This window comes from Vipera ursinii (genome assembly GCF_947247035.1).
Source record: "Vipera ursinii genome assembly, chromosome: 11".
Classification (NCBI taxonomy): Eukaryota; Metazoa; Chordata; class Lepidosauria; order Squamata; family Viperidae; genus Vipera; species Vipera ursinii.
In genome coordinates this window covers 17,701,750-17,725,667 of record NC_139524.1, presented here as the reverse complement: position 1 = coordinate 17,725,667, position 23,918 = coordinate 17,701,750, and the positions used below count along the sequence as shown (strand labels likewise).

The 23,918-nt window shown below is 48.2% G+C and overlaps 1 protein-coding gene across 1 annotated transcript in view; it reads right to left on the bottom strand.

Moving 5' to 3' along the window:
• Nucleotides 1-9,135, bottom strand: part of SEMA7A (semaphorin 7A (JohnMiltonHagen blood group)) — a 31,567-nt gene extending 22,432 nt beyond the window's left edge. The window contains exon 1 of the mRNA XM_083371478.1: nt 8,323-9,135. Within this exon, the coding sequence (XP_083227604.1) occupies nt 8,323-8,470 (148 nt within the window). The 5' untranslated portion in view covers nt 8,471-9,135. The remainder of the gene's footprint in view (nt 1-8,322) is intronic.
• Nucleotides 9,136-23,918: the final 14,783 nt, after the last annotated feature.

Below are 23,918 nucleotides of genomic sequence, written 5' to 3'. Positions count from 1 at the left end.
AAACATTGCATGTTGCAAGCCAGTGCCAAATGCTGGAACGAATAAGCTTTTCAAAAGGACCCTACGTCAACCAGGACTTGACCAGGACCCTGTGCTTCCATTATTTATTATTTATTTTGGGGGTGTTTTAACCGTTCTACTGTTTTTTAATGGTTTTATCATTTTAGAATGGGTAACCCCCGCAGAGTCATTCGGTTGAGTTGGGCGGCTATAGAAACCCAACAGATCCATAAATAAATTAGGAAATGGAACAAGTTCGAGGAAGCAAACTTATCAAGTCCAGAAGATTTCCTCAAAAAACCAACAATATCATGGACATCTGGAGATGCCCTAAGTTCTCAGTTATCTTGCCAACCACATGTCAACTATGTTCAGCCAACATTAGTCATGGTGATCGACTGACTCTTTGCTGTTTAGTTATGATTTAGCGCGGGGGTGTGTATCGCACAAACACATTTCTTCTTCTACACATAGATATTCTACTCCATACTCTAACTAGAAAGTATGGTGGATCTTAGAGCTGGTGAAGAGTTTCTCCATTTCTCCTGCTCCACATATGACTGGTCGGTCATGTGGGTTTTAATTACTCATAAAACAGCCTTTCATTAGAGATCAATATTACTGTGGCCTTAACGGCCCAGCTCTTTCTAAAAACCCAGTGGTCAAATCTAGGTTAGAGAAGAATTTTGGTCAACACCCCACGCTGCTGTCTTTGAGTCAGGTCTGAAAGGAGAACGGGCTTTGTCAAAGTCTGCAAACTCTCCTAGGTTGGAATAGCTTACCAGGTTGTTCTTGTGGGTTTGTTGTTGTGGGTATATGTGTGTAGGGGGAACTCAGTGGAGCTCAGTTCTTGCATACAAGTAATCCTCAAATTACAACCTCAATGACACTCAGCAATTTTGTCCCAAAACCGGTTCTTGGGTGATTTTAAACTCTAATAAATACCATGAGTTTGGGGGGGGAGTATTTATAGATCAGAATTAGTAATTGGACAAACTCAATCAACAAGATTCTCTCAGCAAACACAACTCATTACATTATTATGAATCATTCTCCCTCTCTTTCTCTTTCTCTCTCTCTCTCTCTCATACACACACACATACACGTATGTATATAGGGGAAACGTGACAATGCTATTTATTTCCTGCCGCATCAGGAAATAAACCCCATTGTTACATGATGAAATACAGCACAAAAGAAAAATCATGATCATAAAAGGCTTGAACCAAAGTTGCTTCAGCAGGAAAGAGGAATTATATATATAAAAAAATGTTTGTGGTTTCTATTTTTTTCCTGCCAAGATGCCAAATATATCTACATATGTAAATCGATCGATGCCAATAGGGCATTCTTCTATTAGAGAGTCTGAGCTATACCAAGTTAGAGAAATACAAGTTTTGAAAGACCATTTGCAAGACTTCTCGTTTTCAGTTTCAACTTCTTCTAGAACTTCAACAAGGTGGATTCCAGCCCTTTTATAACTTCTTCCAGACATCTCTTTTCTTCAAAATCAGATAGGGGAAATAGAATATATTTTATCAGAATTTCCTCTGATCTGGTGTTCTCCAGGAGTTGGAACTCTGAGGAGACCCAACTATCATGACCCACCTGGAACAGGATTATAGGAGTGCTTGTCCATAGCATCTAGAGAACTGTTACTCAACCTTGATAACTTCAAGGTGTGTGGATTTCAACTACCAGAATTCCCTAGTTAGCCATTCTGCAGAGTTGAAGTTCACACATCTTAAAGCATGCCAGTTGGGACTGTCTAGGACAGGGGTCAGCATGAGGAATTCTGGGAGCTGAAGTCCACAAGTCATAAAAGGGCCAAGTTTAAAGACCCCTGGTCTAGGAGGACAATGGTTGTCAACCTTTTCTTCCCCACAGACCACCAAGGCTTAACTCAAGATTTAAATCGTAACATTTCTTCAAGCCTTCGTGGATCCCCTGTGACAACACTGTAGCCCCTCCCCCGGGGTCCATGGACCACAAGTTGAGAACCACCGCTTTAGGATTTGAAGTTCACACAACCTTAAAGTTGCCAAAGTTAAGAAACACTAACCTAAACAAGTTACTTCTGTCAGACATGGTTGGATCTGGGATCAGCTTGTTTAACTGTGTGAGAAGTAGTGTTCACACAAACGCAGAGTTCATTTACACTTTCATCTTAGTTCAGGAGATACAGATTGTCAAATAATTCCACTTCGCAAACCATGACATGTAAGTGGTTGGACGACCCTTCTAAAGTTACATCAAATAAACATTTCTACTAAAGGACGGGATCGTATCCAACAGTGTTGGATTGTGGAAGAACTTTCTTTGCCAGGTCAACATTAGCACACCTTGACTTTGGACTTTTCACCGGCCCCTACAGTTGGAAACGACTAGCACGCATGTGCAGGGGAACCTTTACCTTTTTATCACAATGCAGAAGTTTTATCTTTTCTCAAAGAGTGAGCACAGGCCAACAGTTGGAGAAGAACTGGGGGGAAAAATATAACTCCAGAACCAATCGTTAAGAAATACCTTGAGGCATTGTAGCTCTTTTATATATGCTCATTCATTACGCATTCTTTTCCTCCAGAAGCTCTTTCAGTAAAGAAAAAGCAGAAGATCAAGGGCTATGGGCCAAATTGCAGGATAAACTTGGCAGGAAAGGTTTAGAGAAACGATCACCTTCACCCTCTGAGAAGGAGATTGAAACAGAACATGGTTTAAACTTGAAGCCATAAAGATAACATGGGATAGTCTTGCTGTCCTCGGAATTTTCCATAAGGGGAATTCAGATAAGATAGAAGATCAGGAGGATAACGAAGTAGGAGAAAGGTAAAAAGAGGGACGGAGTTCTGGATCCCTGCAAACTGGTCAGGCGGACTAAAGATGGACACTCCCACAGAGGTGAAGCAATCCCAGTTAGCCTTTAACCCATTCAAGAGCACTGTGTCACTTCCTAACACCCACAGCCTGAGGGATGGTTGCGGTTTCATCCTCACTGTTTCTCAAGCTCAGCCACTTGAAGATGGATGGACTTCAGCGCCCAGCCTTGGGACTTCAACTCCCAGAATTCCCACCACCACCAGCAATCTGGCTGGGGGAATTCTGGGAGTTGAAGTCCACCCATCTTCAAGTGGCTGAGCTTGAGAAACATTGAGCTACCGTAGGTTCATAAATAGGTAGGTAGGTAGGTAGGGAGGGAGGGAGGGAGGGAGGGAGATAGATAGATAGATAGATAGATAGATAGATAGATAGATAGATAGATAGATAGATAGATAGATAGATGAGAGAGAGAGATATAAGTAGATATATATATATAGAGAGAGATTAGATAGATAGATAGAGAGAGAGAGAGAGAGAGAAGTAGAGATAGATAGACAGACAGACAGACAGACAGACAAACAAATAAATAAATAATTTTTACACTCCTTAAGACCACAGAGTCCTTTCTGAATTCTTTGCATATTTATCTCACTAACTGGATTCACACACCCACACACCAACTCAGGCTAGCAGAATGCTTGCGGGTGGCTTTGGGTGGTGGCGATTCATGCTTTCTTCCTAAGCCTTCATGGATCAGGGCTTGAAATATTTGAGGCTACTCAACCAAAGGATTGATACTGCCTGCAACTCACAACTGACTCGTATTTACGACGGTCGCACGTGATCGGGGTCACGTGATCCCCTTTTGCGCCCTTCTGATGAGCAAAGTCAACGGGGGAAGCCAGATTCACTTAACGACCGATTGACTAAGTTAAACAACCGCAATGATTCACTTAACAACTGTGGCTAGAAAGATCGTAAAATGGGGCAAAACTCGCTTAACAACATCCATTTGGGGCTCAATCGGGGTCGTAAGTCAAGGACTTTCTATAAATCACATTATCGGTGGTGTGGTGATTATAATTATAATCACGACGATGTCCGTGTTTCATTCAGGAAACATCCCATGGGGGTGTGTCAGGCTACCTTCTTGGTTGATGTGTGAACACGCAGAGCCAGCTCTCAAAATATACTATGGGCCATTTGGCCTCCTGAGATGACTTGTGGCAATTCGGGAGTTGTGAAATGATGCGTTAAATTGTTCAATTTGAGACTGTAATTTTTCTGCCTCTTGACTAACCTCACCGGAAAACATTTTACTACATTTCTCAGAAATATTTCAGGCAAATTTTAGCCTCTTTCTTACTGTATCACATATACGCTTCTCTGTGCATGTAATAAAGGAAGGAAATCAGATCTGAACTGTTCAACTTGCATGCAACAACAAACAAGGGGGGGGGAAACAAAAATACCCCAAGAAGAGCTTTAATACAAAATTACAAAATCTGGGAGCAAGAAGAAGGAAGATGTATGTTGAAAGCAGATCAAATATTCTTTACGTACACAAATTTTCCCCACAATGTTTCCCTGCAAAGCAAATTTCTGCTAACCCTAACCCTACCTTGTCCTTTTAAAGGAAGGAAGGAAGGAAGGAAGGAAGGAAGGAAGGAAGGAAGGAAGGAAGGAAGGAAGGAAGGAAGGAAGGAAGGAAAAAAAATCTTTCTGACCCATTATATGCTAAATAAATCCAAGAGATGCTTTTTTTGAGTTTCTTTCTCATACTTGTTTCAATCTCTGGACTGAGCAATCCAAGGTTTCTCAATCTTGGCACATTTAAAAGGGGGTGGATTTCAACTCCCATGCTGGCTGGGGAATTCTGGGAGTTGAAGTCCACCCCTTGAAGAAGAGATGACACCGATGTCATCTCTTCTCCAAGGCAATCAACTTTTGTCCAGGGAATCATGGACGAGCGTCTAGTCAAGCCGGCCACATGACCACGGAGACGTCCTCGGACAAGCGCTGGCTCTTCGGCTTTGAAACGGAGATGAGCACTGGCCCCTAGAGTCGGAAACGACTAGCACGCATGTGCGGGGGAACCTTTACCTTTACCTATTCTATTCCTATAATACCTATCTAAATTCTGCAGGTTGCAGATCCACGGGCTGAGAGATCCCCATAAATTGGATTTAATCAACAATTCCAAGGCCGTGTGCAGCACTGGGATCAGAAAACAAAAGCTACAGAAGTTCCCATGCCAAGAAATAAGGTCATAATCCTCTCTTCGTAAGCAAGGTTGATTCATCTGGCACGGAAATCCTTTGGAGACCTCGTAATCCCATCTCGGGAATCAGGATGTATCTTTTATTATGTCATTCCCATCTGGGCCTGGCAATTTGAGCTGACATAACTCCTCTAACAGAGATTAGACACTACAATAGGCAATGCACAAATACGCAAGGCTAACTCTCACAGTGTGCTGTTAAGATTCGTCTCACAGTTGCAGTTTCTCATCCGGACTCAGAAGAGTTCTGGATCACAACACCCTAACCAACCCCCCCCAGGATGACAAATGAAAGAAGCCTAGGTTAAATTAAGGGGTTCTGTACAAGTGATCCAGAACCTCCACCTTCAGGAGCAGTCTTCCACTGAATATCAATGCCTTGGTATTCATTCCTCCTCTCTCTTATGACCCTCTGACCTGATTGGTTGAAGGGGGGACGAGTTGATTTCCCTCCCAACAAACTCTTGCCAAGTAGAAGTAAAATTGCCTTTATGTGGTCAAAACATTTGATTATGTAGAATCAAAAATCACATGAAGGATTAGTACCGCTATATAGTAAGACCACAACTCGAATCCCGCATCCAGTTTTGATCATCACATTACAAAAAAGAGGTTGAGGTTTTGGGAAAAGTGCAGAGAAGATGATCAAAGGCCTGGAGACTAAAACATAGGGAGAACGGTTGCAGGATTTGCGTATGGCCAGTCTAGAGAAAAGAAGGAGTGTGTGTGTGTGTGTGTGTGTGTGTGTGTGTGTGTGTGTGTGTGTGTGACACATGATAGCACTATTCCAGTATTTGAGGGGCTGCCACAAAGAAGGGGGGGTCAAGCTATTCTCCGAAGCACCAGAAGGCAGGACGAGAAACAACGGATGGAAATTAATCAAGGAAAGAAGCAACCTGCAATTAAGGAGAAACTTTCTAATGGTGAGAACAATCAACCAGTGGAACAGCTTGCCACCAGAAGTAGTGGGTACTCCAACACTGGAGGCTTTGAAGAAGGGACTGGACTTGTCTGAAAAGGTATAGGGTCTCCTGCTTGAGCAGGGGGTTGAACTAGAAGACCTCCAAGATCCTTCTCAGCCCTATTCTGATTGATGGTTCATCCTTGATTTCTTTGGTGTGACTTGATAATGTCTATTGGAATTAACGGTTGTACAGATCCCTATTTATGCCTCCTCCTGGAGATACAGATCTTGGAAGCAGATGAGTGAGAAAAAGTTTGCCTCCTTGATGCACACATATTTTTAGGAAAACATTAAAATATTCTCCCCGACAATTGGACTGCCGGTGGCCAAGTTAATGGAAGTAACCAGGGATGGATAAAATCCTATTTGGCAACCCTTTGCAACCACAAAAATATAACACAAAGAGAATGCATCCCCCGAAAAAAATCAATAAATCCGGTACATTCACGGATCATTTTGCCCGGCTATAAATCTCACATCACCGGCGAGACTTTGCTGAACCCACAAAGAGCACCTTAAAGATGACATTATTTTGACCTCTTAAAAAGTAAAACTACAGGGAAGTTAAAAGCAAGCTAACAAACGCACCCTCCATCCACACCTGGCATCCCACACAACTTTAGAACGCCACCGATGAGAAAAAACTCAGCCAGAATATGAACCGGTCCCTAAAGAAATCCTTGCGTGCACCTGCCCTGGTGACCTATTTAGAGAGAGCGTAGAAGAGCAAGCAAATCTCCGCTAGCCAGAAAGGAGAGAAGGATGAAGGGTTTGAGGAAACGGAGGCGTTTTCTACGGTCCTTGATCATTTCTCTCATTTCCCAGCGCATCCCCTAGAAACCCCTGGAGATGCCTCCTCACCTTGCCAGCTCCAGGGCTGGAGAGGAAAGCGGTTTGATTGTTTGTTTTTCCCATTCCCACCATCCAAACGAGACTGTTGCGAAAAGAGATGCAGCGGAGAAAGTTTTATTATTGCAGTAACAAGGTGAGTCAACGAGGTAGGCTAGGTTTGTGGCCAACGCAAGCAGGGCAGAGGGTGCATCCTTCTTAGCATGAGGGTAAATCCTACTAGCACTGATGGTGCTACCTCGTTGGGTAATGAAACGTCTACAAGCAAGGAATCAAGCTCAGAGAGCACCGAGGAGCCCACGTGTGGCTTTGTTTTTATCTGGCTCCATCTCCCAGTTAGGTTCAGGATTAATGGACCTTCTCTCTCCCTTTCTTTCTTTCTTTCTTTCTTTCTTTCTTTCTTTCTTTCTTTCTTTCCTTCCTTCCCTCTTTCCTTCCTTCCTTCCCTCTTTCCTTCGCTTTCTTTCTTTCTTTCTCTTTCTTTCTTTCTTTCTTTCCTTCTTTCCTTCCTTCTTTCCTTTTCTTTCTCTTTCCTTCCTTCCTTTCCTTCTCTTTCTTTCTCTTCTTTCTTTCTTTCTTTCTTTCTTTCTTTCTTTCTCTTTCTTTCTTTCTTCCTTCCTTCTTTCCTTCTCTTTCTTTCTTTCTCTTTCTTTCTTCTTTCTTTCCTTCCTTCCTTCCTTCCTTCCTTCCTTCTTTCCTTCTCTTTCTTTCTTTCTTTCTCTTTCTTTCTTTCTTTCTTTCTTTCCTTCCTTCCTTCTTTCCTTCTCTTTCTTTCTTTCTCTTTCTCTTTCTCTCTCTCTCTTTCTTTTTTTCTTTCTTTCTTTCTTTCTTTCTTTCTTTCTTTCCTTCCTTCCTTCCTTCCTTTCCTTCTCTTTCTTTCTTTCCTTCCTTCCTTCCTTCCTTCCTTCCTTTCCTTCTCTTTCTTTCTTTCTTTCTCTTTCCTTCCTTCCTTCCTTCCTTCCTTCCTTTCCTTCTCTTTCTTTCTTTCTCTTTCTTTCCTTCCTTCCTTCCTTCCTTCCTTCCTTCCTTCCTTCTTTCCTTTCCTTCTCTTTCCTTCCTTCCTTCCTTCCTTCCTTCCTTCCTTCCTTCCTTCCTTCCTTCCTTCCTTCCTTCCTTCCTTCTTTCCTTCTCTTTCTTTCTTTCTCTTTCCTTCCTTCCTTCCTTCCTTCCTTCCTTCCTTCCTTCCTTCCTTCCTTCCTTCCTTCCTTTTTTCTTCTCTTTCATCAGCCGCCCATCCCGCCCGCGGATTCCTCCCCCTCCCCAAACTTCCCCCCCCCGAAGCGAACAGGTGGGAGGACGGCCTCGCAAGAGGGGGGGTCGCCGCGTCCCCAGGAGCCCCGCGACCCCCCCTCCCCGCCCTCGCCCCCCCCCTCCCGCCAGCGCCCCGGAGACGCGCCCCCCCCCGGCTTACCCAGCGCCCGGGTCAGGATGCGGGGACTGGCGGCGCGAGGGAGGGCGGCGCAGCGCAGCAACGGCAGCACCAGCAGCAGCAGCAGCAGCGCCGGCGGGCGGCGGGCGGCGGAGGCGGCGGGGCGGCGGCGCTGGGGCGGCGGGAACATGCCGAGCGTCTCTTCACTTCGGAGCGGCCCGTCTCCGACTTCGCTTTGGGAAGCGGAGCGAAGGTGCAAGCGGCTATAAGAGCTGGCCAACCCCCGGCGGGGGCGGGGCAAGGTGAAGAAAGCGGCGCGGGAGAGGGGCGGAATTTGGAACCCGAGCTAGATGCCTCCATCCGGGGTCTCTCTTTATGTCTGTAGAGCAGGGGTCTTCAAACTTGGCCCTTTGATGACTTGTGGACTTCAACTCCCAGAATTCCTCAGCCAGCTTTGCTGGCTGAGGAATTCTGGGAGTTGAAGTCCACAAGTCATCAAAGGGCCAAGTTTGAAGACCCCTGCTGTAGAGATTCTCAATCCTCCGGGTCCTGGGATTGTCTCCCCCCCCTCCCAAAGATGCTTTTCCAAAAGGCAACTAGACTTTCTGGAGGTTCTCCCCCCTCCTCCCGGAAACGATTCACCTCTCTGTCCCAGAAGCTTCTTCAGTTCTGGCCAGATGTCAGAACTGGGGAGTATCTCTCTACGGATGGTCCCACGCCTCCACAGCCCAGGCGTAGCCACAGACATAGAATCTCTCTATCTCTACACCTACATCACACAGGTATTCTTAAGGTGCTAGCTGTCAATAGGTAGGTTAGGTGGTTAGGCAGGTAGGCAGGCAGGCAGATGAGAGGCAGAGGGAGGGGAGACAGATGAGAGAATAGAGATTAGATAGATGAGAGAGAGAGAGAGAGAGAGAGAGAGAGAGAGAGAGAGAGAGAGAGAGAGAGAGGCAGGCAGATTATAAGTAGAAATATGATAGAAGCACACATATACATACAGTGTATGTATATACACAATATCTCTATCTCTCTTTATCTATCTATCTATCTATCTATCTATCTATCTATCTATCTATCTATCATACTATCCTCATCTTACAAATACAAAATTGGGACCAGAATTTCCATGCCTCTGCATTAAGTGAATCTTGCCTGATATTTTTTTTTACCACGGTTGCTAAGCGAATCAAAGCAGTCGTTAAAAATGTGTGTGGTCGTTAAGCCAATCTGGCTCCCCCCACCACATGACACCCCCCCCAGGACAGTGCAATGGTCCTCAGTGCACGCCGGTTGCCAAGCACCCAAAATTTAATCTTGTGGCGATCAGGATATTGCGATGGCGTTCACACCAAGGAGCGGTCCTAAGTCACTTATGAAGTCAAAGGACTTTTCAGCCCAGCCCTGAGAGCTACCCAAATGCCTCATTCTCCATTTAAGTTGTATAATATGAATCATAAAAGGGCATCAGTAATCGCACACATTCTGTAAATGTTTATGGGGAAAGGAGGGGAGAGGAAACGAGCAGAAAAAGAATGAAAAGTCTTCGTGCTGGGGGCCAAAAATTGGGGAAATCAAATCATTGATAGGTCCTAAAAGTTTAAATTGATCAGACAGATCCTAAAAGCTTCAGCTTAGGGGAGGAAGCAGGAGTTTGTTTGTTTTTTCAGGAGTTGGGGTCTTGCGCACCTATACAGCTTTTAAAATTCTTACCACGGGTTGGAGTTACACGGGGGAGTAAGGTGGAAAGGGGTGGCTTCCATATCCTGAAGGACCTTTCTCAGCAGTTGCAACTAAGGAAATGGCGACACATTTATTCTATTATTCATTCATTCATTCATTCATTCATGGCATTGTTGCCCATATCACCATCTCCTTGTCTCGGCGATGCCAGGAAATGTCCTTTTAGCAACGACCAGAAAGGCAGAAATATTTAATAACTCCGGGCGAGAAAGCATTCAGAGGCTTTGGCTACGCGGGAAAACTTTCACCGCCGTTTACTGTAATAGTTTTGGGTTTCGTAGTCTCTAATAGCAGTAGCAGCCGGTAAAAGCAGTGGGAAGGAGCAGAGGGAAGCTGGTTGAACAATGCAGACAATGGGAGCGTGTTGCAGAGGGAAAGAGAGCAGAGGCCTCGCCGGGATCGAACCTGCCACTGCAGCAAAAGTGAAAACGTTGGGAAGAAGAGAAATATGGACAGCAAAGGGTTCCTCCTTGGGGAAATGATTTGACAGCCCAGGCTGGGGCGGTGGGGTGGGGGTATCACCCCCCCCAAATTTCAGGGTTCATTTGCAACCCTCCCTTCAACGCATGGGAAAGCATTTGAACAAGAGCGTGGATTGAAAGAAGGGACATCTGATCACACAAATGCATCAGTTCTTGCAAAAGGCGATCCAAAATAGAGGGGCAGCAAACCGGTTTGGATAACAGAATAACAGCATTGGAAGGGACTTTGGAGGTCATCTAATCCAGCCCCCTGCTCAAGCAGGGGACCCTGTACCATTTCAGACAAATGGGTGTCCAGTCTCTTCTTAAAAGCCTCCAGTGATGGAGCAGCCACAACTTCTGGAGACACGTTGGTCTTCTGGTTAATTGTTCTCACTGTCGGGAAATTTCTCCTTAGTTCCATGTTGCTTCTCTCCTTGATGAGTTTCCATCTGTTGCTTCTTCTCCTGCCTTTGGGTGCTTTGGGGGAATAGGCTGACCCCCTTTTCTTTGTGGTAGCCCCTCAATATTGGAAGACTGCTATCGTGTCCCCCCTCGTCCTTCTTTTCACTAGACTAGACATACCCAATTCCTGCAACTGTTCTTCGTATGTTTTATACTCCAGTCCCTTAATCATCTTTGTTGCTCTTTTCTGACCTGACCTTGATCACCTGACCTTGATGGCTAGCTGATCCCCAGATGTTAGTTAGTTAGTTAAGTTAGTTAGTTAGTTAGTTAGTTAGTTTGCAAAAAGAAGGCTTGTGAGAGAGGCTAATACACGCCATGCTCAGTCTTGTGTTTTCAGGCTGCAAAGGGAAACATCAGATGAAACATTTTTCATCTTTCCAAGCAAGGTCTCCTGACCTCGTGATGAATGACAGACAGCTGTGTGATTATTGTAAGCAGTGTGTAAGCTTGTGTGATTACTGAAAACAAGTGGTGAGCAGGATATCAGGGGTGAATCCAGGGGAAACAGAGAACAAAGCAGAAGCAGGAGTTAACCAGATTCTCACAATCTGATTATTGGCGCCTCCCTGACACGGAGGGATGATGGTTCAGAACTCAGCAGCTTGTTTCTGGTCCTCTTTTCCTGAAACTAGGTGGGGTTGTTCTGGAGTAACTCAGCCACTGTTTCCCAGCTGACGGAGCTGGATCCGGTTGGAAAAAATAGTTTTAAAAAGAAGAGTTGGCCTAGAAAGTGGAAGGGTGCGAGTTCCAGATTTTTCTTAAGCACAGAAGCCAGCTGGGAGATTATTAGGTCAATCCTGACCCACCTGGCAGGGTTGTTGTGGTGAAAATAGGAATTGGGAGCATCCAGTACGCGGCTTTATGTTGCGCAAAATAAAGGGTTCTGCAAAAGGTTGCATTTCTGCAGAAGTCATGGAGGTAATTTATGTCACACTAATTGCTCCAGCAGATTGTTATATTTATGATCATTTAGCCCATGAATAATATCATAATGCTGGAGATTTGCCAGCTGATTATCATAATGATATTTACGACACTTTATCCAGCTGGTGGTGAGGATTTATAATCATCTGTAGCTATAGATGTTAATTTATTTCAAATCCAACTGGACACTGATTTCTCATGGAAATTATTTTTTTTGATAAGCAATTTGCACTTCTGGTTTTTCGAGGAATACATCCTGATTAATGTTTTTTTTTCCCTTAAGTCTGGCTGCCGTGTCTTCCTGTCCATCCTGGCCAAGTGGCTGGACATTTTTCTGGGATACAGGACTGGTTTGAGAGTGCCACTGAGTTCAAGGATGATTTTTTTTAATTTTTTTTAATTTTAATTCCATTTATATCCCGCCCTTCTCTGAAGACTCAGGGCGGCTTACAAACGTAGCAGTAGCCTTCATTCTATGTATATGCCTGCTTATTAGGGCTTTCACCCCCCCAAGCGGCATTATTACAAAGTCAGCTTATTGCCCCCAACAATCTGGGTCCTCATTTTACCTACCTCGGAAGGATGGAAGGCTGAGTCAACCTTGAGCCTGGTGGGACTCGAACCTGCACTAATTGCAGGCAGCTGGTGTTACTTAAGGAGGCATCAGCCCACTGCTCCACCAAGGCTCTGAATGGTGTGATTGAAGTCATTTCCTACAGAAAACTCAAATGACCATAACTATGCATGCTTACTGCAACTTCCCAAAAATCTTCCAGCCCTTTTGTTGGAGGAAAATACACCCAGTTTGGGAATGGTATGGACAATGGGGGTTGAGGGGAAACAACCAATTCGACCCCCTCTGGCCAGGGAGATCGAAAATCAAACCAGTTCTTTCAGGTAGTGAAAAACAATTCCTGCTCAGCGGACACAGGTTCAAATTTGTTCTCCAAAATTCCAAAAGCTTCTTTCATCATTTTCACCCTGTTCAGAAGGACAAGCAAAAGCTTGCTTTGAAAGCTTGGGGAATACAGGATAACAGAGTTGGAAGGGATCCTGGAGGACTTCTAGTCCAACCGCCTGCCCATGCAGCAGATCCTATGTCATTCCAGACAAGCGGAATTTCTTAAAAGCCTTCAGTGATGAAACACCCACAACTTCTGGAGGCAGGTTGTTCCACTGGTTAATTCTTCTCACTGTCAGGAAATTCCTACTTAGTTCCAGGTTGCTTCTCTCCTTGATTAGTTTCCATCCTGCCTTCGGGCGCTTTGGAGAATAGCTTGACTCCCTCTTCTTGGTGGCAGCCCCTGAGATATTGGAAGGCTGCTTTCGTATCGTAGGCCTTCTTTTCACTAAACTAGACATACACAATCCCTGCAACCAGGAATTGTTTTCTAATCGGGGTTGATTTCAAGTGTCCTACTTGTCTTCTCGTGGAAATGGGAAGGATCCTGCCTTCTCCGAGCAGGAGGCTCATAGGTTTCATATTTCCCCAAATGTTGTGGCTATCTCCCTTTTATCTGCCTGCTGCCTCTTCGATCCCAATTTTTTTGCCCTGTGATGCACCACTTCGCTCAATGGAAAGTTGCAAACAATCAAAGACACACAGAAGTGTGCAGATGATAACCATGTCAAATTTAGCGTGGATGTTACTTTTTAACCTTGGGTTTCTGAACCCTACGGATTGCAACTCTGGCTAGTATTGGATGAGAACTCTGCCTCAATTAAATTACACCTGGTCTCAAGAGGACGGAAAGGATTAAATGATGGGTTCAGAATTCAAGCAGAGAACAAACATTGTGTATAGTGCCGGATTGACCTTCACTGGTTGCGGTGGTGTAGAAAGCGGAGAGATACTTTCGCTTTGAGTACATACAGAATATCTTATCAGCCAGAGACAGTCGGTGAAAGTTTAAAAAGGAAAGCCAGTGAAACCTCCCACAAAGAATGTTCAGAATAATAGCAGCAACAATAGCCCTTAGACTTATATACCGCCTCACCGTGCTTTACAGCCCTCTCTAAGCGGTTTACAGAGTCGGCATCTTGCCCCCCAACAATCTGGGTCCTCCTTTTACCGATCTCGGAAGGATGGAAGGCTGAGTCAACCTTGAGCTGGCCAGGATCGAACTCCTGGCGGTGAGCGGAGTCAGCCTGCAATGTTGCCTTCTAACCGCTGCACCGCCACTCTTTCACAAAGCTATTAAAGTGATTTCCAGATCTTAAACTGGTGCCATGGCTTAGGGGACAAGGGAACCAGACTCTCCTAGGTTGAGAGCAGCACAGCAGCAAGATGACTATTGCATATAACCTGCAAATATCTCACCTGGGTTTTCCAAAGGAAGTGGTTAAAAAAAAAGGCAGCTTTCAAAGTGGGGTCCAATCTTGGCAACTTCTGTTCTAAACCAGCCCTCTTCTCGCACCCCTAATCAAAGGAAGAGTCTGGAAAGCGTCCAAGATCAAAAGGCTTCTGCCAAGTTTTAATTACACTGTTACAAAAATACAAGAGCTTGACTTCTCAAAGAAAAAGTTGCTTTCAGCAACTAGCCCCTCCCCAAACACTTCTTTTATAGAGAGCTCAGGGCGTGGTCTCCCTGTGCCTCCTCCCGAGGAGTCCCATAGCCTTCCTTTGTTTGTCCCTGCTCGTCTGCCTCCTGCGTCGGGCGTCCTTGAACAGGGCCAGCTGTGGGTCATCATCCTCCGCACTCTCGGGCTCACACAGCTGAGAAGAGGTTCCCGGCTGAGGACTCTGCAAAGTCTCCAAATCATCATCAGCCGGTTCGTTTCCCTCCTCCCCCACATCTGAGTCCTCCGATACATCGGACCCGGCTGTCGGGCCCACAGGCTGGCCCTGAGTCACAACACTATCCCGCACCGCAGGGCCCTTCCCCCGGGTCTGCCGATCCGGATGCGGTCGGGATGGGAACTGTTCGTGAAAAGCAGTCACCAACGCAGGGGCATGAACGGCGGTCGCGTCTTCCCATGTGAAGTCCTCCGGCCCGTACCCTTTCCACTCGATCAGGTACTGGAAGCGACCTTTCAGCCAGCGGGAATCCCTGATGCTGGCGACCTCGTACTCGGGGGTGCTGTCGCCATCACGAGGTCCTGATGGGGGAGGTTCCGCTTGGCGAAGTGGACAAGCCGGTTGTTCGGGGACCAACAAGGACCGATGGAAGACGGGGTGCACGCGCAGGGAACGTGGCAGAGTTAAACGATAGGCGACCGGGTTGATGACGGCCTCGACTGGGAACGGTCCAAGGTAACGGTGGTCCAGCTTCCTCGCCGGCCGAGTGGATGGTAGGTTCCTGGTGGACAGCCAGACCCGATCCCCCACCGATAATGGAGGCGTATCCCTTCTCGACCGATCGGCGAACCTCTTGTAGTCGGCCTTGGCCTTCTCCAGCTGCCGTCGCACCAACCGATGGATCGCCTGTAACTCCGCCATGAATTCGTTCGCTGCCGGCTCCGGTGAGTCCACGGGAGAAAGGGGGAAAAACCGAGGGTGATAACCCACATTGGCCAAGAACGGTGTCATCTGCGTGGAGGTGTGCTGCGAGTTGTTAAAGGCAAACTCGGCTATGGCCAAATAGTCCACCCAATTGTCCTGCTGCAGGTTAACGTAGCAGCGCAGATACTGCTCCAAAATGCCGATGACCTTCTCGGTACCCCCGTCGGTCTGAGGATGATGCGCGGACGAGAGGCAAACCTTAATGTCCAACGCCCGCATCAACTCCTGCCAGAAGCGGGCTGTAAACTGGGCCCCCCTATCGGAGACGACTCTATCGGGAAGGCCGTGCAGCCGGAACACCTGTTGGATGAACATGCGACTAGTGGCGCGAGCTGACGGTAAGCCGCGACAGGGGATGAAGTGCGCCATCTTGGTCAACATGTCCACCACCACAAACACTGTCGTGAAGCCGGAGGATGGGGGTAGATCCGTCAGAAAGTCCATGGACACAGCCCCCCAGGGTCTCTTGGGCGTTGGCAAAGGCTGCAGTAAACCAGGCGGGGCCCCTGTCGCTGACTTGGCCTGCCTGCATGGGACGCAGGAGGTGACATAAGACTGGACATCGTGTCGGACTCGGGGCCACCAGAATGTACGGGAGACCAGGTTCAGAGTCTTGAACAGGCCAAAATGCCCCGCAGCCGGGTTATCATGACATTGGCTGAGGACGAGTCCCCTGAGTGGCCCTCCTGGAACATAGAGCCGGTCACGATAATACAGGAGTCCATCCGTGACCGACCAAGGCGAATCTGGCCCCACCTCTTCCTTCCGCTGAGCCACCCACGCCTCCTGCTGCTGCGCCTCCCGGATCCGAGCCCGTATATCCACCGGCTCCCGCACCGCAGCAAAAGACTCGACGGGGATCACGGTCCTGGGCGGAAGCTTGTCTTCCACTCGGGTGTACTCGGGCTTCCTGGACAGAGCATCCGCTCTCTGGTTGTGCCCGCTTGGTATGTACCGCACCCGGAAGTCAAACCTCGCAAAGAAGAGGGACCACCGGATCTGGCGTTGGTTCAAATTCCGAGCGGTCTGCAGGCTTTCCAGATTCTTGTGGTCCGTCCGGACCTCGATTTGATGCCGCGCCCCCTCCAGATGATGCCTCCAAGCCTCGAACGCCGCCTTGATGGCCAGCAGCTCCTTCTCCCAGATGGTATAGTTGCGCTCCGAGGGATTCAATTTCCGTGAGTGATACGCGCAAGGGAAAAGGGTACCGTTGGGCGTCGCTGCCTGAAGTAACACGGCCCCAATGGCAATGTCGGAGGCGTCCGCCTCCACGACAAATGGCCGTTGCGGGTCAGGATGCTTCAAGATGGGCTCCTTCATGAAGGCGTCCTTCAGAGCTTGGAACGCCTGTTGTTCGGGGGCGTTCCACTGGAACCGAGTCTTCTTCTGCAGGAGCCGGGTGAGGGGGGCTGTCAAGGCAGCAAAGCCAGGGATGAATGTCCGATAGTAGTTGGCAAATCCAAGAAGTCGCTGAATATCCTTCACGCGACGCGGGGGTTGCCAACTCTGCAATGACTCAACTTTACTCGGTTCCATGGCGATGCCCTCAGGAGAAATGCGGTGACCCAAGAAATCAATGGTCACCTGGTAGAACTGGCACTTCTCCAACTTGGCAAACAGCCGATGATTCCGGAGGCGCTGCAGGACCTGACGGAGATGCTGATGATGCGCTTCACGCGACGGGGAGTAAATCAGGATGTCGTCCAGGTAAATCACAACAAACTGGTCCAACAGATCCCGAAAGACGTCATTCATAAAATGCTGAAACACAGCGGGGGCGTTGGTCAGGCCAAACGGCATCACCGTGTACTCGAAATGTCCATAGCGAGTACCAAACGCCGTCTTCCACTCATCACCCGGCCGAACCCTGACGAGGTTGTAAGCTCCACGCAGGTCCAGTTTCGTGAAGATCTTAGCCTCCCGGAGTCGGTCCAAGAGCTCGGGGATGAGGGGCAGCGGGTAGCGGTTACGCACCGTGATAGCGTTGAGTTTCCGGTAGTCACAGCAAAGCCGTAACTCGCCCGACTTCTTTTTGACGAAGAGCACGGGCGCAGACACTGGCGAGGACGAGGGCCGGATGAAACCACGAGCCAAGTTCTTCGTCAGGAAGTCCCGCAATGCAGCCAACTCGGGCTCCGACATGGAGTACAAACGCCCCACTGGGAGAGGCGCATCAGGGACTAGGTCAATGGAGCAGTCGTAGGGCCTGTGCGGGGGTAATTGGTCCGCCTCTGACTCGCTGAACACGTCAGCAAAGTCGGACAGTTCGGGAGGCAAGGAAACCCCTGAGGAACCCTCCACCTGGCCGGCACAGATATGGCGGGTGTGGTCCACGCACTGCAAACTTGGGAAGGTGACCAAGTTCTGAGACCAATAGATCTGTGGATCATGCGCCCGGAGCCACGCCAGTCCCAAGACCACGGGGAAGTGCAGATCCGAAGTGACGTAGAACTGAATGGCCTCCACATGGGTACTGATGGCCATACACACGGGTTGCGTGGCGGCCGTGATAGGCCCGGACAGGAGCACTCGACCATCGATGGTCTCCACAAGCATGGGCGGATCCACTGGACACTGGGGAACAGCCCATTTGGCCACAAAGGCCGAATCCATAAAGTTAGTGGTAGCCCCAGAGTCAATTAAGGCATGGACTGGAATCCCCTCTGACTTGCCAGGGAGGATCAGACGTGCCTCCAAAATCAAATGCCGTGGAGGTTCACAGGCACCGTTGGAACGGCGTCGCTCGGAGTGGATGTTGTGGGTCGCCCGATCTTTCACACCGTCTAGATCGGGCTCGGGCCGTTTCCCGATAACAAAGCAGGGGACTTTCTCAGGGCAGGCTTGGTCACTGACGCCCGCTGACGCTTCTTCGGGCAAGAAGCAGCCAAATGTCCAGGGTCCCCACAGTAAAAACACAACCCCTCCGATCGTCGTCTGTCCATTTCCGTCACCGATAGACGGGACCTGGCGGCACCCAGCTCCATTGGCTCCTCCCTCTGGACCGGGGGCTCACGCACAACAGGGGCGGCAGGGGTCTGTGGGGTGGCACGGCGACTCTTACGCTGCTGCAGCCGGGCATCGATCCGCAGACAAAGATGGATCAGCCCATTCAGGTCTGAGGGAATGTCCACGCGGGCCAGCTCATCCAACATCTCCTCTGACAAGCCATCCTGAAAGGCATCCACGAGCGCAGCCTCATTCCAGGCGGAATCCTGGCTAAGCAGCCGGAAATCGCTGATATAGGCCTGTAGAGGGCGCTGACCCTGCCTCAAAGCTTTCAGGCGTCGGGTGGCCGTCTGTGCCTTAATCGGGTCCTCGTACATGAGGCGCATATGGTCACAAAACCCCCCAAAGTTATCCAACAAAGGGCTAGGCTGTGCCAACAGAGGCGTGCCCCAACGAGCTGCATCTCCCGACAGAAGGCTCAACACGAATCCCACCTTATCTCGGTCAGTGGGGAAATCAGCTGCTTTCACGCTGATATAAAGCTGGCATTGTCCCAGGAAGGCAGGAAACAGTTCTGGATTACCAGCGAATTTATCCGGCATAGCTATCTGACATTTCCTCCTGGGTGGGGGGGCAGCATGTACCTGAGCCTGCAGTTGTGCCACCTGAGTGGCCAGCAAGGTGAGTTGCTGGTTGAGCTGGACATTCTCGGCAAGAAGCTGCTCCATCGTAGTATTAAGGGGTGGGTGGCTGAAAGCAAACTGTTCTAAACCAGCCCTCTTCTCGCACCCCTAATCAAAGGAAGAGTCTGGAAAGCGTCCAAGATCAAAAGGCTTCTGCCAAGTTTTAATTACACTGTTACAAAAATACAAGAGCTTGACTTCTCAAAGAAAAAGTTGCTTTCAGCAACTAGCCCCTCCCCAAACACTTCTTTTATAGAGAGCTCAGGGCGTGGTCTCCCTGTGCCTCCTCCCGAGGAGTCCCATAGCCTTCCTTTGTTTGTCCCTGCTCGTCTGCCTCCTGCGTCGGGCGTCCTTGAACAGGGCCAGCTGTGGGTCATCATCCTCCGCACTCTCGGGCTCACACAGCTGAGAAGAGGTTCCCGGCTGAGGACTCTGCAAAGTCTCCAAATCATCATCAGCCGGTTCGTTTCCCTCCTCCCCCACATCTGAGTCCTCCGATACATCGGACCCGGCTGTCGGGCCCACAGGCTGGCCCTGAGTCACAACAACTTTTAAGACTTATGAGCTTCATGCCCACATATCTTAAAGCAGCGGACCCCAAGCTTTTGCGCACCAGGGGCCGGTTCTGTGGAGAGAGGTTTTTCTGTGTGCTAAAGGGGACGTGGTTTCACATGCTGCCTGCACCCCGTGGATGGAGCTTCGCTTGTTTGCATGGACCAATTTCTGGCATGCCACGGACCAGTGCCAGTCCACAGTCCGGGTGTTGGGGACTCCTGTCTTAAAGTGATCAAGGTTGAGAATCACTTCTCTAAGACATGACGGGACACCCCTAGCATCCTTCAGCTACTGTAAAACCTATCATCCTGACCAACAGCCAAGGAGGACAGGTTTGGGAGACCAACCTCTTGGAGATCACAAGTTCTCCAATCCTGGCCTTCCAGATTTTAGAGGTTGCCACAAATCTTACCTTAGGACCCACCAGCTCCTACGTCCTATTTTAGGGAGACAAATCCTAAACTTATCCTCTGCCAATGCTCAGGGTCGCGCTTCCAAGTCTGAACCTAGCTTACATGGTTACCCCTATTTGCTTTAGCCCAGGGGTCCCCAACCCCTGGTCCGTGGACTGGCACCAGTCCATGGCAGGCCAGAAACTGGTCCGTGCAAACAAGCGAAGCCCCAACTGCAGGATGCAGGCAGCAGCAAAAACCACCTCCCCACCTCACCCCACCCCGGTCTGCGAAAAACATCTCTCGCCACAGAACCAGTCCCTGGTGCCCAAAAGGTTGGGGAGCTCTGCTTTAGCCCCCAAGCCTGATCTTGCAAATTAAGCAAACCTTAAATTTTTAGAATCAGAGAAGCGGCAGCATTCTTGTCCCGCTGGATAGCGGTTGCTGCTTGACCAAAGCCTTCTCTGCGGCTATTTTAAGCTGCATTTGCTATTTATCCCACTCCAGTGAGATCATGGGCGTTTACAGGAATGAGATTGTTCAGTGTCCCCCTTGTAAAATAAATGTCATTCGAGGAGGGGGGGGCTATTTCCATTTATCCGCATTACTATTGATTTTGGCCTTGCCAGCAGTTGGGAGAAAATATGACTTCATTCTGAATGAACTGCAGGGAAAAATCAAGTTTTGGGGCATGGAAATTCGTGTTGGAAAATTAGAAGGACTAAAATGTTGGAAACGGAGATTAGGAGGAAAAAGTAAGGCGAGATTGCTCTGCTTAACCGCCCAGAGAGGAAGCTAAAAAAATGCATTTTAATGAGGGATGTGGGAATAAACACATTATTAACTATCCAGTGTTGCTTGGATAAACCCGCGTCTCAATATAACGGAAGCTTTTCCAGCAGCCTCCTAAGTGCCAGGGGAGATTTGAGAATTCAGGGTGGCAGCATAAAACTCACCGAGCCAGAGAAAAGCAAAACGGATTTGAAACCATCAACCAATATTCTGGTTTAACGGCGTCTGGGGCAAGTTACTTCCTGCAAGCCCTGAAGGAGTCTCATAAATGTCTTTGGATATGCAAGTACGCAGCTAATAGTTTCTGCAAGGTGCAATTACTTGAATTCCAGTGTGTAATAAATACCACAAGAAGACATAAATGCTAAGTGGGTTTTCAGTTATCTGCTTCAGATACCACATCAGTGTTTCTCATCCTTGGCAACTTAAAACTTTGTGGACTTCAACACCAAGAATTTTGGGTGTTGAAGTCCACAAAGCTTCAAGCTGCCAGCTTTATGGACTTCAACTCCCATAATTCCCCAGCCTCCAATCCCAGGCTGGCTGGGGAATTATGGGAGTTGAAGTCCACAAAGCTTCAAGTTGCCAACTTTGTATACTTCCAACTCCCAGAATTCCGCAGCCTCCAATCCCAGGCTGGCTGGGGAATTATGGGAGTTGAAGTCCACAAAGCTTCAAGTTGCCAACTTTCTTTCTGGACTTCCAACTCCCAGAATCCCCCAGCCTGCAATCAGGTTTCCACAGTTGAGAAGTACCAGTTTAGACCGAGCCTCTCCCACTAGCTGTCTTTGGTCCCACTTTTCAGGAGACACAAGAATTTTATTAGTGGCTTTTAAGATCTGTTGATCATCCACTACAGCCATTTCCCTCAATCTTGGCTGCATTGAGATGACTGGAATTGGCAGAGGAAGATCAGGATCTAGAGCAGGGGTGTCAAACTCAATTTCATTGAGGGCCGCATCAGCATTGCGGTTGCCCTCAAGGGGCCGGGTGGGTGTGACCTGGGTGGGCGTGGCCTACTGGGTGGGCATGGCTAGAGTGCGTATGGCCTACTGGGTGGGCGTGGCCAGCTCTACCTTGTTCTCATCAAGGGTGCCTATGGGGGCCTGGGCAGGAGTGGGACAGATCTGAGGGTCTCTGGCAGAAGGAGGGTCTCTGGGCCAAGGCAGTGGGGGCCGTTCCCTCACTGTTTCCAGGATGGCTTCGCGGGCCGCATGAAACCACTTTGCAGGCCGGATCTGGCCCCCGGGCCTTGTGTTTGGCATGTCTGATTTAGAGAAAGCACATTCAGGGGCAACACAGAGTTAACCGGGAAAAAGAATTTGCAGGCAGGAAGCCTGTGGGTTTTGTTTTTTTTTTTAAAGGTTGATTTCCAGTGCACGCCTGAAGCAAGAAAGAAACAGTCAACCGTCCCATTGCAATCGGTTTTCCATTTTCCTCTGCAGCTCCGGAGGGCAAACGGTTCTCGTGGGCAGAGGTGCAAAGCAAAACAGCAGCAACCGCACCGCTAAATACGGTTAAACCTTTGCCACATCTCCACCTTTCTTATTTTTCCTCCGCTGCTGCGGTTCCAATTTGCCAATCGTTACCTTCGGCGTGGGGAGAGGAGCACTCGGTGTTTTGCGAAACTCATTCTGAAGGCGGCTTTGCCTCGATCTGAAATCACCCCTGGAAAACACACCCGGGGGTGGGGGGGTGGGGTGGGGGGGATGAAAATTGTAGGTTCACACCTTTCACCCTCCGAAGGTTGGCTGGGTGTCCTGAGCCATCGTGGGTAAAGGTGAGCCTGCTTGCAGGTCTTCCATCACTTCTGAGGGGTTGAGTCGGGGGCTTCTGGAGATGGGGAAGGCCCTCAGCCCGAGACTCTAATCCAGTCTGATAAAAAGACAAGTTTCAATAAAGGAAGATATTTGTAGTTTGGGGTTGAAATGAGGGCTCCTTGCTGCTCTCTGAGCTTGATTATTTTCTTGAAGACGTTTCATGACCCAACTAGGTAACGTCATCAGTGCTGTTGCCTAGCTTGGGTAATGAAATACATGCAAGAAAACAACCAAGCTCAGAGTGCACCAAGGGCCCCTCAAAGACAAGTTGGCCTTTAACCCAACAATATTGAAAAACGCAAACCAGGCTTTTTCAACATGAGATGCTGGAAAGGTTAGATTCTTTACATTCCCTTTAAAAAGAGTGTTTAGTAGAATTGTGGGTAACCCTCAGCTTACAATCAGAATTTCCTTTGCTAAGCCAAAAATGAGCACAATCTGGCAAAAAGACCTCACAAATTACTGCCGTGGGACCACAGAAAGGTGCAGAACAAATTAAGGAGTATCTTTAGCAGGTAGAGGGTCTCTTGTAAATTAGTTCACTAAGCGACCGGTCGTTAAGAGGGGACTAGCTATAAAAGCATTCAATTCTGGTCCATCCTACTCCTGAGAAAGGATGTTTTTTTGGAATTTCTGGAAAATCTCTTGCAATCTCCAATGTGGCACAATGCACTTTTCACTTTACTTGAAAGAATTCTTTCATTCCTGTTGGTCAAAGCAGCGATTCTGGTTCCAACCCAAGGATCCGCTGCCTGAAAAGTGCTCTAAAAGGTCACTGAGGCAGGAATCCAGCAGATTTTTTTAAAAATATATGGGATTCTTCCCCCGAATCTCTTTTCTGAAGAAGTTGGCTTGAAATCTTTAGGTGGTACTGCATTGTTGATGGAGAAACAGCGCCCTCTGCTGTCCAAAAAGATTATTATTTTTTCCTTCCATTCGATGGTTTCTCCAAGAATGTCCGGAAAAATCCTTGCAGTTTTCTTGGCAAGGTTTTTCCAAAGTGGTTCGACACTGTCTCCTTCCTGGGGCTGAGAGATAGGGACCGGCCCAAGAACACCCAGCTGGCTTTGTGGCTAAGGTGGGACTAGAACTCACAATCTCCTGCTTTCTAGCCCGCTGCCTTAACCACGACACTGAACTGGTCGTCAAATTTATTTTATTTTATTTTAATTCCATTTATATCCCGCCCTTCTCCAAAGACTCAGGGCGGCTTACATGCTTAGCAGTAAAATTAACAGACACTCCACTATCTCAAGACCAGATTTGCAAATGTATCCCTAAAGGGACTAATATTAGATCACACTGAGCTTCCAGCAGAATTCGGAAACGCCAGAGTTTGCACAAGGACATAA